The 16151-nt window shown below is 38.6% G+C and overlaps 1 protein-coding gene across 1 annotated transcript in view; it reads right to left on the bottom strand.

Moving 5' to 3' along the window:
• Nucleotides 1–213: 213 nt before the first annotated feature.
• LOC116175634 (membralin) overlaps nt 214–16151 on the bottom strand; it is an 80760-nt gene continuing 64822 nt past the window's right edge. The window contains exons 7-8 of the mRNA XM_031493861.1: nt 9138–9237; nt 214–834 (exon numbers count right to left, since the gene is read on the bottom strand). Of these exons, the coding sequence (XP_031349721.1) occupies nt 367–834; nt 9138–9237 (568 nt within the window). The 3' untranslated portion in view covers nt 214–366. The remainder of the gene's footprint in view (nt 835–9137; nt 9238–16151) is intronic.

The raw sequence follows: 16151 nt of genomic DNA, 5'->3' as shown, positions 1-16151 counted from the left end.
TTATCCGTTAGTGAATACTGTTGGTGGTATAAAACCGCCATTTTGTTTATCATCAATCAAGAATAGTTTAAAACGTGACATTTTATCACGTAATTTCAAGAACTTAATAAGACTTATGACTTACCCTAGCTAGATAATTAACGTTTCCGACTCCAACCATCGCCTGTGGATGAACACTGCAAAAATTAATACACATCTATCAAAGAACTGGAGTAATGTTATTTCTCTTTATTTTTTTCTAGCACTGTTTTCAATCATTACCTACACCCACCTATTAAAAATTAATTTACATCAATGTAATAAATGTCAAAACAAAAATCTAAGCATAATATTCTACACGGGGTTGTAATGTTGGGGTATTGTCGGTTATTGTTGATTGGTGGGCTCATCCGAGCCGCTTGGTGGACGAGGATGAGGTGTTTCAGATGTTTGACTTGCGGCTGCTGCTGTTGGTACACCAGGAGGAGTTTGGGCGGCAGCCGAAAGAACTGCTGCTGGTATTGTCTGGCTCGTTTGACTTGACGTAGTTGGTTGAGCTGTAGTGCCCACAGTTGATGTTGGGGTGGTAGATGTGGACGTGGCGACGTTCGTCACTTCAGTTGTAGCGGTCGTAGGGTTGGTAGTGGTCGTGGTTTGGGTGGTCGCTGTTGATCGTAAAGTGGACAAAAATTGAGTGATCCGTGTTGTTAAAGGATTTATTGCCGCGATTCCCTGAGGAATAGACCTTATAGTGGTAACCTCGCGTTGTGTATTTCTTAAAATGAACTCTTGAAAGTGGGCTTGCTGGAGTATTACCGGCAATTCGTAGTGGTGAAAGAAGTATAACATGGAGTGCTGAAACAAATTCAGAATTGTATATTCTGTTGGGCTTAGGGTAGAAAAAAAAACATAATGGGCCACATTTGTGTCCTTTCTTATTGTTTAGGTCCAGCATCGAATGCGCTAATGCTTTTCCAACGCTCGTGTACTTTTGAATAGCCTCTAACACAATTAAGAATTTCTCGAAAATCTTCCGAGAGCGAATTTATCAAGAAGAAGTGGTATAGTTTCGGAGCCTTTGTGATTCAGACAGACAGACAGACATCAAGAGCGCAAAAATGCACTTTTTATTTATTGAAAGTGAACGTGCGCTAAAGAATAAATCATCCAAATTTCACCTTTGCTTACACGAATTACCTTATTTGAATTTTACTGTAATAATAGTTTGTAATTCCTGCCCAGACTATCCCAAATGACAAAAATAAACCTAATTTCTTTCCGTACTAACAGTACTTCGACTTGAGATGTATTACACCGCTAATTACCCCATGGTTACTTCGACTTGAGCTCTACCACGGCTCAAAGCGAGATGAGATTTGCGCTATTTTCGAACCAACTAACTCAGTGAAAATTGGCAATTTTCAAGCTACGTAGCTCCCTTTGCCACGGAAAATCCGGAACAAATGTTACCTACCCGGTAGCTCACTGCTGGTGGACGATGGTCGAGGGCTGCTACAACCGCTGCTGTAGGGCGCCACAAGTTTGAAAGGGAAATTCCTCTCAAACTTGAAAGAGGATACACAAAACAAGATAGGAAAATTATAAGATTTATTAAGCACACAAGACGAAGGAATAAAATTAAATAATTAAAGGTATGATTTTGTTTTCAAATAATAATTGGGTGTTATGGGAATTATGCTTATTACGAATAATAACCGACGGCAACAAGATCAGAACTACTGGCTTTGCATACGTATAAACCAGCGGGTTGAATGACCTGTGAAAATAAAGGGAGGTTTAAGCAGGCTGCCGTTGGAAGATCTTCCTTACTTGGACCTTGCCAGGTAAGACACAATATAGTAATTAAGGTGAAAGCATAGATCTTGTTTTTGTCTCACAAATATTGTAAATAAGGTAGTTGCAATACACCGCCACAAATTAATTTGAACTAACAAGTTCTGTTAAATATTGACTACTGTCAAATCTCAAAACAAATTACATTGTACATGCCTCATGGCTTTTTCTTTATTAATACCAAACTAATTGATGAATGATATAAATGAAAAAAAACCGTATGAGTGCTTAAGGAAGAGGACTAAGTGGGTAAGACAAGATGGAGGATTATGGGAAGGACTAGGATGGGTGAGTAAACTTCGGGTTATAGGGAAGGTCTAACCTTGGTTTTTCAGCAGCCGGTGGAAGTAATGGTCCTCAGGTGGTATCGGCCCAGAATGGAACAGTCGACTTAATATCACTCGGCCTCGATGGACGTTGGAATGCCCTGAAGTTCACGGTGGAGGGAACGATTGACGAACACGGGAAATCAAGATGACGAGACACAAAGAGCTTCGGTGAGTCCGATACACAATCCAAGTTGTATTTGAATTTCAATCCACTAGGTAGATATGTAGAAACGTAGAAAATTAGAAATGTCGAAACGTAGAAATGGCTGCAAAGATTAATTCCTAAGATCGAGCAAGAATATAATAAACTGGTTTACCTCTAAAGATCTTGAACGAGTCGAAGTGTAAAATCCATGTGGTCGAATAATCCGCCCAAGTGCGAAAATGAACGCTGGTCCAATAATAGCAGAACCCAAATTGCCAACTAATAATTCCAGCTTCAAAAGGAGCCTTTATTCTTAAATAATCCTCATGATGAGTTGGATAAATTTTAGTTAAGAATACAGCTAACCACACTTCAATCTTGCACGAGAGTTGCAACAGGAAGAGAAGAAGACTTTCACTTTTCCTGGGGAAATGTATAAAAGCGGGGATTCCCTTAATCAATCTCAGGTGACCAAATATTTAAACTTTAAAGATTCCCAACTTTGAATTGCAGGACAAGGAGAAAACATACATAGAAGGGGATAAGCAGTGATAACAATTTTAATGTGACAATGCAATGAAATATGCTGTTACGGAGTGAAAATTAAGCGCAAGGAAAATTAGAACGTTAAAGCCTGAAATACAATCTCAAAAAAACTACTGAATTCTTAACCAAATAAGCAATTTATACGGTTTCGAAAAAAACCGTCACACCTTATCAACGACCGGATATGATTCAGCTAGGCCGTACCTTATTTCTCATTCATTTTACCTTACCTCGCGGCTCCTCAAACTTTCACACACAAATCATTCGACAGGCTGTATCCAGGAACGTTAGCCCACAAATAATCGAAAAATTTAAAAAAAATCAAATTAAATAATACCTCCTATTACAGTGCTTCCCAAACATCCTAAAATTAAATTCAAGTTTCCCCCCGCATTTCTGTGGCGGCTCATGGAAGACCTTAACGACCTCGAACAATCCTGGACTCCACTCCTTACATTCCTAAATGACCTCCATATTGATGATGAAAACCTTTCCATTTTCAGGTATAAAATCCATTCAGAATTCACAGGAAACAAGAGCCTTCGCAACTCATCCACACAACCACAAAATGCGACAGTAATGCAAATAATATCGCACGCTGCTCCTATTGGTCGAAATGAGATCGAACTTGGAGTAGGTGAGGGGGAGATGCTAAAGTTTGCTTCGAAACCGGTTTCAGTGCTCTCCAAGCTATGCAAGCAGCAGGACGTCAGTTATTGTAAACCTCTGCGATCGCGCCAGAAAAAAAATGGAATCGACAATCGAGCTGTGCTAAAACTGAAAAATCTCTTGAGGAGACTAACAAAATGATTCGTGATCGCTGTTCGGTTCTACTCTCAAATTTCGATGTCATTGAAGGCCTTTAAGAAGGGCGGGAGAAAGGTTCACAACGAATATCGATATGGGCGACCGTAAACCAACAAAAACGACAACAATGTGGCTCATGTTCAACAAATGTTGGACACTGACCGTGGATTGTGTATCACGATGGTTGCCAATGAATTAAATTTGTTGTTTATTGTTGTGTTTCGCGTTCCTGAGGATTTAGCGATCATGAAATTGCAAGTGAACTGTTGTAACGTATTGAAATTATTATTTGGAAAACGTAATTACTGATGGTGAAACCTGGGTTTGTGAATACAACCCAGAAACAAAACGCCAAAGCTCTGAGTGGAACACCACCCAAGCACCCAATCCTAAATAAGGCAAGAATGAGCAAATTAAAAGTGAAAACAATGCTCATTGTATTTTTCGACAGTAAAGGAGTGGTCCATAAAGGGTTTGTTCCTCAAGGACAGACAGTTATAGCCGCCTACTAGGTGGATGTACTGGAAAGACTCCGCAAAGGGGTCTTGAGGACGAGAAAAGACATCTCTGCTACCTAGTAACTTCATCACGACAACACGCCTTGCCACAGCGCGTGTGATGTCGCCCCAGAATTATTCTTTTTGTTCCCTCGGATTAAGGCAGCCCTAAAAATAGTTTGTCCATAGAAGAGATCCAATCCACCGTGACGAAGTCCTTGCGAGACGTCCCCCGAAGACGCCTGCTAGAGCGCGTACCGAAGAATTTTTAGTGTCTGTTCAAATCTGTTCATAAATGACTTTTAAAATAATTGCATTACTTTCCAAACGCATCCGGTAGTTAAAAACATTTACTGAACCACCCTGACTGAAGAATACAAAAGACATCTTTGGAATTGCCAGCTTGGTAACGCCATGAAATGCTGTAACGCATTTCAAAAATGTTCGTAACCAGGTTTATCACAAGACCGGTCTTTTGTTACCAGATAATAAAGAAATCGCTGCTCCTATAGGAAACACATTCTACCCACCTCGGGACGTTGCAAGTAGATTTCTCTTAAACTTCCAAATCGGAACTTGATTTCTACGACAATACCTCGAAACATCAAAGCATGCCCTTTGCGTTCCAGAGGGCTATAAATTCCGCGAAAGTGCATTGTCGTGGTCTCACTTGCATCAGATTCTCCGCATCTGGATGTTACTCGGGCTAGTTCTGTCCCGTGTATGGAGCCAAGCGATTTATGTGCACTACCACTGGTTTTCCTCGTGGTAGTTGTCCGTATCCGATATATTAAGTCGTTCATTCACGACTGTATACGGTCCTTCTCAATCTCTTTGTAATTTTGGGGATAGCTCGCGATTCATCTGGGGATGATACAACCTAAAGTCACTAGATATAGAAAGTACCGCAATCATCCGCCATTTTTGGGCAAATTTGCTGCTAACTTAAAAAAATTGACAAATAAAATCTGAATAGCTGTAATTTTTTATAACCTAACTTCATAGTACTGTCATGTTTTATAAAAATATATACAGATATCTCCAAACAGGTGGAACAATCCCTAATATTAAAGTTACTAGAATCTGGTAACTTCCGCCATTTTTGGGCAAAAATCATGCGTTCTCTCTCTAACACACGAGCCCAATGGATTGTGGTACTTTCTATATTTAGTGACTTTAATACAACCATTCCAAATATTCAGCTTGATAACCACCAGTTTGGGCGTCGTACTGCACTTTCATTATATCGCTTGCCAACTGCATATTATGGCGTACTTTATAATGGATAGCACTCAATTTCTGGTGCAGGTTTTCCACGTACTCGTTCCCCACAGTTTCTTCCTCGCCGAGTATTGTACTAAATTTCAAATCACAACACGGAAGCTGGGCTCTCTCCTGTAGTTTCCTGCACTGCAGATCGGTTCGCCAGCAGAAACAAATGCAGATATTCCCAATCACGCTGGTGGTCGAACACAACTTTTGACAAGTACTTCTCTATTGTCCTATTCATGCGTTCTGCCATTCCGTTTCACTGTGAATGTAGAACAGTGGTTCTGGTCTTGCGAATACCCAATAGTTGAGACAGGTTTTGGAACAGCACCGACTCAAAATTTCGTCCCCGATTAGAGTGTAGTTCCAGGAGTACTGCAAATCTGCAAAAAAGTTCTTTTACCAAAACGTCCGTCACGGTTGTCGCTTTTTGATTTGGTAGCGCATATGTTTCTGTCCATTTGCTGAAATAGTCCATGGCCACCAGGATGTAGTTATTTCCAGAATCTGTCTCCGGGAAAGAGACTGCGATAACAATGGCTATTCATTCAAATAGACTACCCACTTTGTATTGCCTCATCGGTACCTTCTTCTTTCCTACTGCTCCGTTGCTTGGGGCACAAACTGCGTGTTTTCTGCACTATTCCTTCACATGTTTGCAATTCATCCAGTAGAATCGTTCTCCGTAACCAGGGTTTTCGTTACCCCTAGATCTACCGTCAGGCATATGTCGTAATACTTCACAGATCTGCAAAAATCCCCATCATCCCATGTAAAATCTATTGTTCCTCTATTCTATTGGTCAACGGCTTGGTAATATCGGCAAATCCACGAACAAATCGCCGGTAGTACCTGCACAGGCCCAAGAAACTCTGTATTTCGTGTGTATCTTTTGCCATTTTTGTACTGCACGAACTGTGTCGAGATTCACTGTTACTCCATTCTCCGAAATCAGGTGACCAAGATATTTCACTTCTTTGTATTGAAGGTTAGCATCGCGCAACCTTATAAACACGTCTTCGAGGTTGTTATGGTGTTCTTCGAACGTTCGACCAATCACGATTCCGTCGCCCAAATACATAAGGCACGTTTTCCAGGATAAACCTCTCAAGACCTGTTCCATTAATCGTTCAAACGACGCTGGGGCGTTACACAAACCAAAGGGCATGACCGTAAATCGCCATAAAAACCCGACCCTATGCTAAAGGCTGTCTTCTGGTGATGATCAGGATCCAGACCAAATTGTCAGTAGTAGCTTTTGACTAGCCATATCTGTTCTTACCACAGTCCGAGCACCAAAGTCCTCGTTGTTTTGTTCGATGCTGCTCTATTAATCTTTTCACTATTTCTTCTAGATTCTCGTTCTTTTCTTCTGTAGCAATGGTGTGCACACGAGCATTACTCCGAGACGTTTTCTTTGCAACATCAAACTCCAGGGTATGCGACAAAGCCTTGCCCAAGTTCTTCTTCGCCCAAGTTTCAAAGCTTGTTGGCTTGTCGTGTTTCGAACACCATCGATGAACGTCTGCACCCCCAGCTGCTGTATAATGCTTTCTGGAGCCATAGGATACGCCAATCGTATTAACCAGGCTATATCGGCTTGGATTTCTTCCAAAGTTTTACCTGATTTTTGCGTCCGGTTCTTTAATTCGGCGGAATACACCGGAACCCTCTCAAGTACGAGGATCACGGCGATTTTTCATCGAATGTCGGTGGCTCAACTCGAACTTTCCTAGTATTAGTATTTTCACACGGTTCGGAGGCTTCTTTGTGAGAGGATTGTGGGACAGCAACTAGATATCTTGTATTATCATTGGGGACCCAACACCTTTTTCGCGTTCTTCGGTCAATAACGTAAAATCTTTTTATAGTTAATCGTATTTAGCTTTCATTTCATTTTCTACCGTATCATTTTGGACACTGTATCTCATCTTGAATCAAACCCCTTATTTCTTGTTGACCAGATTCGATTTTAGGTTGATCGGATTTCATTTCTTGCATTAATTGCATCAATTGTTCCATTTTTCTGGTCACTACTCGCATAAACTTTCACTAATTGTTCACTTAAGAATGACCCCACACCTGATACCAGTGTAGCGTAAATTTAATTATGTGAAGTATTTGTTTACAATGAATTAATAATAAATTTACTACAGCCTTAAAATCGATTAATCTATAATCACAATTTATAACAAGAACGCATCGATGTTAAAACCCCGAGTGTCTAGAACAAAATACGTCATATGTCCCGGAAAGATTATGTCACATCCAGCTTCTTTATCGCCAATAACTAATCTTTCATGGTGCCTCGATATCTATAGAGATTTCTTGAAAATTCGCTACAACAACGTTTAACTGTTTTTAGACACTTGATAGATCGACACCCTCGTCGACACCTTAATGTGGTTCCAAAATGTGCATTAATTTACTCAAATCAGATCAGATCAGATCAAAGCAAGCTAAAAATACCTTCTCGGATACGTTGTTACGACCGACGGTCTTAAAAATTGGATGCAGAGTTGTATTGCATTGCGACTTGTGCCTCCATAGTAGAGCTAGTGACAGTAATTAAATAAGGAAATGTGTTACCATATTTTACATACGGAAATTAGTTACCGAAAGAGGAAACTGTAATCCGTAGAAATGGCCATTACTGTTGACCACGGAAATATCGTACGATGGAATATTCATACGTGTGGCGGTGTCAGAATATCATTTCGAGAAAATGTCAAGTGTCTCAACACTATTGTATATATAAAGAAATATAGTCAAGATGGCTGTCGTCGTCGTTCTCAGTGCGTCTACTCTATTTTTTGTTCATTTATACAGAAAATTGCAAATCTCGACATTTCCATTTCTAAGAACATAGAGCCCGTTGTATATCGGCCCAGCTTAGTATTAGTAAACTCGCGAAACTTAGTGCCGCTTAAAAAATTCGCCAATATTGATAAAGGGCGATTGTGCCACCCGCAGTGCGTTTATTATTTACAAAACCTGAGTCTGACAACTGCTTGGCATTGTCACGTTTTAAATAGCTACATAATCGAACACGCTGAAATGCCGCTATATTAAAATGACACAATATTATAGAGGAATGGCAATGCTCACCTTATCGAATTATTAGGTCTTTGCGCCCTTTTTAATATAGCGTTAGGTTTCCGAGCGAATGCTCAAAAATAAAACTTTCTATTCAAATCTGAACTATTTGTGATGAAGAGGCCGAAATAAATATGAAAGTGCAACGAATCGCATGACATGCGGAAGAAATTAAACTGGCAAATAAATAAGAGGTTGTCGCGGTCCGCTGACCGGAAATAGTCCCACGAGAGCTTCTGAAAGCTCCAACTCTAATATCACTACGATCCCTACTTTTCAAGAGACGCGCCCGCAACAATGCATTTTATGTAAGAAAAGGAAAAAAAAATCTCTTATAATTTAAGCTGAAAGCTCTCCCACTTTTCCGAATGAGCCGGACGCAAACAATACGAAGTGTAAATTTTAACATATCCAATTATTTTGGAAGACGCTAAATCCCAGACGTTTGAAATTAAGGAACGGCGAAGGGGGTTGCGAAAAGCGCAGCCCTTATGTCCCGAGAGCCCCGCACAACGCTAACCCAATCTCTTCGACGTGTGGAAACTATTAAAAAAATCATGTTTTCTAAGTAGCGTGCCCCAGATATTGGGGGTGATAATAAGGTTAATCACTTACCTGTATAAAAAGCCACGAAGTCACAAGCGCCAAACTACTGTACTGTCCATTGAAGCGGTAATGGTAGGCGTAAAAAGTGAAGTGGTATAGAAAGAAGAATCTGAAACCAAAACAAATTGTCAGCCAATCAAAATTAACAATGCATTTAATTTCATCGATTCGCAAAACTTTAATGCGCACGTTTAAACGTGAGGCTTTGTGTTACATGCATTTAACTTAGCTACCGTATTAGCACACCACATCTCCAAAAGTAATACACGATCTCGATTACCTACAGGGTCATCCGGTATGTGTTTGAAATACTTGTAAGGTTAAATATGGTTGTTAATTTACAATGAATACAATTTCGGTCATGTTTTTCGAATTTGAGTCCAATGTGTTTTGTATCAGATTTATTGATGCTCAATTTTTTTTAAATATTCGCCTTGTATCTTGATTTTATTTCATTGTTCATTTAGAAAGATTAGGGACATTTTAAAATAATTTGTTGTTAAAGTTATCTCATTTAAATCCGGTTGTTGCGATAAGAAATTTGTTATCATTGCGTTGTCGCTTCTTGTTTTGGTGTTCGGCAGTTTTTTCGTATTTAAGTGTAAACAGTCCGCCTTGTCAGTTGTAAAGGTTTGTAGAAGGAAGTTAGTTGAATGCTCTAAGACATTTTTATTACGAGATTTAAATTAAAGAAGTAAAGTTGACGAAGAAGTTAGTCGGAGTGTTGTATTTATCGAGCAGTTATCGCATAAGGAAGCCTTTCTTCGCGTACCAATGAAACGGAATTTTTTCCACCATCAAATAGCCAATTGTACATCTGTAATTACAACGAACCCAATGTTCATCTAAGTCAAGATTCAAGTGCAGTTCCGAAGTATCATCTTTTATCCACATCATCGTGGGCTTTACCAATAGTTTTGGTTTAAAAAGCAGATAATTCCTACGGATTCTGCCTAGACTTCTAGGGCCCTAATTCCTATGAACTCAAGAAAAAGGGCCCAGTAGGGTAAATGCAATAACTGAGCGGCGAGATGCCTATCCTCTACCTTACGTGACGGACATACTAGATAAATTGCGAGACACCCAATTTTTTCATCTTTAGATATTAAATCTGCTGAATCCCAGTGCGCGACTAACCAGGTGGGAAGAAAAACTTTGTGCCGGATACACTATCGAGGTCAGATCGACCCCATTTCCCCTAGTGCTTCCATTGCGCTTCGTTACTTTTCCTGCAGTTATAAGATTTCTTGAAGAGAACGTATTTTTATTATTTAGGGTGCCGCGAGGGAATTTCGTGCTCTGCGCAGTAAATATGGAGTCAAAATATCTTACACAGCGCTTATCATCTTCTTAAATTTCAGAAAATTAACGTATTTGGGACAATTACCTTCAAAAAGCAGCTTGTGCAATCCACACTCCCAAACATGAAGCCATCACCCTTATTTCATAAATGTTGGTAGGGAAATTAGTATAGATGGGGGTTGGGAGCCTCAGAAAACCGACCGTGATGAGAACATAGAAATAATTAGGGATATAAAAAATATAAAGATTAGATCTGATGCTTTTCAATCTTTATATTAAAACGTTCAAGATAAATTAAAAACTTCTTATGATAATGGAGAAAGGATATAATCTACGTCGCAGAGAAGTCCCATACTTTGTAGGTTTGGAGAATAAATCATGTGTTATCGGATGCGGATAAGTATGTCAGCCAATCTAGCTCCAAAATATGTAGGGCCGTTAAAAATGAATATTTTGTTTTAATGAAATAACTTTGTAGAGCCCTTTTTAGTTTTAATAATATTCACAGTAGAGGTCAGCATTAAGCAATAGTTTTGGTTATTTTTCCTAAAACGAAAGAATTTAATCTGAGAGTCGAGTTCATGACCAGCTGAAGAGAAGGTTACACATGTTTTGGTTGAAAATATTTTGGTCAGTAAAAATTCACATAGATCACTCCTAGGCCATCGAGCGTGGTATTTTTCTCAACAAAATTAGTGCATAAATATTGATAATGACATCTTTTCGGTGCCTAGGTTTGAAGTACGAATTCTTGCGACTTTAAACTGACAGATAAAATCCTAAATTTTTTACTAACATTTTTAGTTGCCCTATACACCGTGTGACCAAAGAAGCAGGTAGATCAGTCCACAAAATGTCTAATGAAAATAGAGTTTTTGGTCAAATCCTTTTTATTTAAATGTGACGAAGAAAATACGCAAGATATGATTGTGAGTTCATTATTCGGAATGATCTACCACAACAAACTAAAATGAAAAAATTAGTTTGGTGTTTTATAGCGATTCACCCGCTAGAGTAAGTGTTCTTCGTCCTAAAGAGGTTATGAAATCTTTGTAATTATGCAGATGGACGATAACCAAGGGAGAGTATAATTACATATACATATAACCATTTTTTTAATAATTATAATTCATGCCGATTTAGTAGATGAGAGTCAAAACTTCGACATGTGTAATAAATGCCGAACATAGTAAATACAGAAGCGTGGATTATTGCACAATAAATTTTAGGGAAATATTTTTATGTGTTTTAAAACGCGAAAGAATGCAAATGATAAGTTTTCATCCAAATGGGAGTAAAATGTACCGATCCTGACCGGGTACATACAGAAGCGAATGGAAGGAATTTTTTAATAATTCGGCTGAAAATATTTGCCATCATTTACTTTTTATCACTTCTCGTCTATTTAAAATCTACACGGGAACACATTCAGTAAAAATAATTTATTCACCCAATAATTGACAGACATGGTAAAAGAGGATGTTCGTTTACTTTCAGGATTCACACTGTACATCAATATCAATCACAAAACTAACGATTATTTTATAATACATAGCAAAGGATGAACAGGTACAAATTGAGAAATTTCATTCATGTATGTCGAAACAACCTAACGATCTTTACGACAACTGCTTAAAATTGCCTCGAGGGACCGATATTCATTGACAGTAAATCTCTTCAAATATTGAAATAATACGAGAAAGGTTTGGAAAGAGAAGTGACATACAAAAATTTATCGGCCCACTTATGTTATTTATTTAAATTCTCAGCGTAACTTTAGAGAACATATAAAGAACATTAGAAGGAAAGGATCCTTATCAACGTAAGTAGGAAATAGACGGGGGTCGCCTCCCGCCGATAGGTAAACTGCACCCCACTTGTCTTTACGCTGTGTTACACGGTATTTCAATTACCAGTCGCAGAGTGCCATAATAAACATTTTAACGGCGATGATCAATACAACATTAACCGCGATCGAGCTCAAACTGGAACACGGAGCACAATTTGATTGTGTTTTTTTAAATTGCGCGATGCACCGGATTTCGTCGATTGTATGAGAACGAAACGCTAAATTCGGCTTATGTAGGGAGCAACGGCGCGTTTGTGATTTTTATTTATTCCATAGATGTAGCAAAAATGTAAAGAATAAGATGTGCCAGGATTACGGACGGTGCTTTGAGTGTAGCTCGGACAATAGCTGGCGAGTCTGCCGTTGAGGAAAGCAGGAGATATTTAAATCGTGAAGAGCTCGTGACAATGGAATACATATTTTTCTACTTTTCCGAAACGAACTCGGATCTTATGAAATTGAGACGCGGCATTTCCGACTTTGAAGTTCAACTAGTCGTGTACATATACATTATTTCCTTTAAAGAAGACACGTTTTGCATCCTTATTTGAGTCAACAATGGGAATTATTGAGGATTTTCTGCAATGTAGAGCTTTTGATTTTTATGCAAATTTAAAAGTAGATTTATGAATGTAATAATAAGAAAAGCGGTGGCGTTTGTAGGCAATAGTTACGTGTAGTGACTGAAATATAGCAATTAAAAATTACAAACTTGTCAATGGGATTGTGGAAGGAAATTAGGGCGCGGTTAAACCATCAGAACAGGATCCATGTCGCAGCATTGCACCCTATTTTATTTACGTCCGTTTAAGCGTGTATGAGAGCATAGAAGAGTTGCTCAGTTTATGTAAAAGATTAGAAATTACAGTGTTGGAACTGCTCCTAAGAAGGCCATAATTTTAATAGATGTACGGACCCATGGCGGAAATTTTGTTACCGTTGCGGGGAAGGAAACGTAACAAAGTACGTCTGCCGAAAATGTTCGGGAAAGGAAAGGGCAGGACAAGATCTTTGCACAAATTTAACTTTAGGGATAGATTTTTGCAAAGAAATGGACTTAGACGGTGAGCGTTAGAGGGGATTGTAAACCAATATTTTCCGGACATGCAATAAAAATTAGGACGCGCGAAAGGGGTGTTCCACAAGACTCATACCGGAGATCATTCGCATATAAAGCAAAGATATCATCCACTGTCACCATACATGCAAGAAGTGATGAATGGCGAATTCAATTAGGAGTCGTTGAGCCGTCAAAATCACCCTGGTCATCACATGTAGTTTCGGTCAAAAAATTAAACGTCGAAACGCGTTTTTTTCTGGATTTTCGACAAGTATCTGAAATTACAAAAAAAGATGCCTATCCCATACCACACATCTCGAGATGTTTGATATTAGATAGACTACGCGACATTGTCCTCTCTAGACCTTAACAACGCGTATTGGCAAGTCCCTTTGGAGGAGACTAGTAAAGAAAAACAGCATTTATAGTGCCCGGTAGAGGTCTCTACTATTTTACAATAATGCCTTTCGGGTTGCACAATTCTCCCGCAACATGGGAACGGTTAATAGATGTCTTAATGTGTCTGTCTTAATTTTGGAGTAAGTAATGTCCTTATATTACGCAACCCGCAGAATATGTATTCACTGTCAAATTTTGTGTAATAGTCACATATAAATGATGAATTTTCTTCTATTATTAACACAAACTAAACCACTACGACCATTCTATGACAATGGCAATCCAGCACTGTTCATTCACTTTTTTTACGAATGTTTTAATTGTAAACACTACACTGTAAGAATGGAAAATTCTTCCGTTAGATGTCGCCTCCTGTCGCCCCATCCTTTGGAATTACATTCCCTTTCAATTTCCCACTTGTTTGTGCTTCTCCTTGTCCATGTAAAAATTTGATTTTGATTGTGACCCGGAACCGCGGATTTTCCTGAGACTTCTTACCAAAACCTAGATATTAATCCAGATCCGATCATTAATTCACCCCTTATTCCAAACCCGACCTTTGATTCAATATTCTTCAGAAACTCGTTTACTATTATTATTTTTATTCGCCAGATAGATTTCCGTTGTATTTCACCAGACCTGTTAATTTTTACCTTACTTGCCGAAATATTCAACTACCTCCGGGTTATTTGAACTAATTGGAAGATTCCTTTTAACGGTTGATAGCCCCCTTGCCGACCTTAATGGGAAACCAGAAGGGCATCCATTTTAAGTAAAAATCTCCGAAATGTATCTACCTATTCACCGTTGTAAATAATTGACTGAATTACAGCTAATTAATCGATACAGGCCCTAAGGCAATCACTCGCTGCCCATTCACATCACCAGGGGGAAATAAAACACGTGATGGGTTTCTTTTATTGTTTTGACACCAATTTTCGATTTGTTAAATTTACAACCGTGTTGGTGGGGGCCGTTCCGTTTCAGAACTTTCATTCGGCGCATACTTAAGTATAAATCAGGTGGGAGAGCGGCATTCTCACTAAAATTTTCGAAGAGATTCTATGCCGGTCGAGCGCTACTTTTTTCGATGGGTATTGATTTTTTAACCGAACCACCGCTGGTGCGAATTTATATATTTTAAACTCAAAAGAGGTAATAGAAACCTCTATACTGGAAGTTTGTGGGGAATCGTTTCCTCACAACCGTGTCGTAATTTTTTAATTTTTTAATTAAAGTTAAAACAAACGTGAGTGACTTCAAAATTTGCTACCAGCTGCCAGCAGACGCAACTTAATAATACGTGGCTGGTTTATGCAGAAATAGAACTTAATTGCTTGAAAGAGACGATCAGACGGTTGTTATAATTTGCAAACGTTTTGGTGCATATTGGGATTAAGGAGTTCGCGTTTAAATAAATTGTTACTACGAAAACGTTTGGGCCCAAGGTGCAAAACATTTCGTTGCGCTAGATCTGCCGTGGAAAGCTACGTAAACAAAAGAAGAAATTAATCTGGCAATTGGAACATATTCCAACGCATCGATAAAAGTAAGGTCCTTTGAAGTTTTATATTGCATAAAAATAGAAATGGACCGTTTTTGAAGCATGTGATGGGAGCGTGGGTGACGTTTAAGCTGGAAGGCGAATTCGAGATGACCTTAAGAGAAAACATAAAGAGGAGCTCAAGCAAAACAGAGGAACTGGAAATGAACTTTAGGGAGGAGGAATTTGAGGCAAACCTGACACGAACTTGAAATGAACTCGACACACTCGCGAAGTTGGCAGAAACCACATAACCCGACAACTGCGCACATGCTAGTTCGTTAGTGGGTTAGTTCCCGTGTTCGGGCATGAATGTAAATGTATAGGGGGTTGGGTTAGCTTGACTGAAACAACGCCCACTTAAAAATAACGACCCAAAAATAAATCAATTTTGGTTTTATGAATGGGATATGAAATCATTCTCCGAGATCCAATGTACTAGGACATTTGGAATACAACTACTTGCCAAGAAAGCAATTAAAAATATAATATCCTGAAAGCAAATGTTTTCGATTTAAAAGTATCGTTTGATACTATCTAAAAGGTATTGTAACATATGCATATTTAATAATTAATATCTTTGAGATATATTTATATATTATGTTAAATTATTTTTCTAAATCTTTACCGTCGCCATTTAAACATAAAATGGCATTCCAACATCCATTTAAACCAAAACGCTTTAGACATGTATTAAATTTGTACGTCACTTTTCGAACGTAAACAATATGTTTGTGGTTCACTTCCTTAGTATTATTGTTTTCTTTCAGTCTTTTTTGTTTTGAATGAGAAGAGTAAATAAATATCGGGTATATCTGGAGGAAGCACGCACAAATAAAATGTGTATTAAATCAACATTCTGTTCTGTTG

This window comes from Photinus pyralis, unplaced genomic scaffold (assembly GCF_008802855.1).
Source record: "Photinus pyralis isolate 1611_PpyrPB1 unplaced genomic scaffold, Ppyr1.3 Ppyr1.4_LG1, whole genome shotgun sequence".
Classification (NCBI taxonomy): domain Eukaryota; kingdom Metazoa; phylum Arthropoda; class Insecta; order Coleoptera; family Lampyridae; genus Photinus; species Photinus pyralis.
This window is presented reverse-complemented; position numbering and strand designations above follow the sequence as displayed.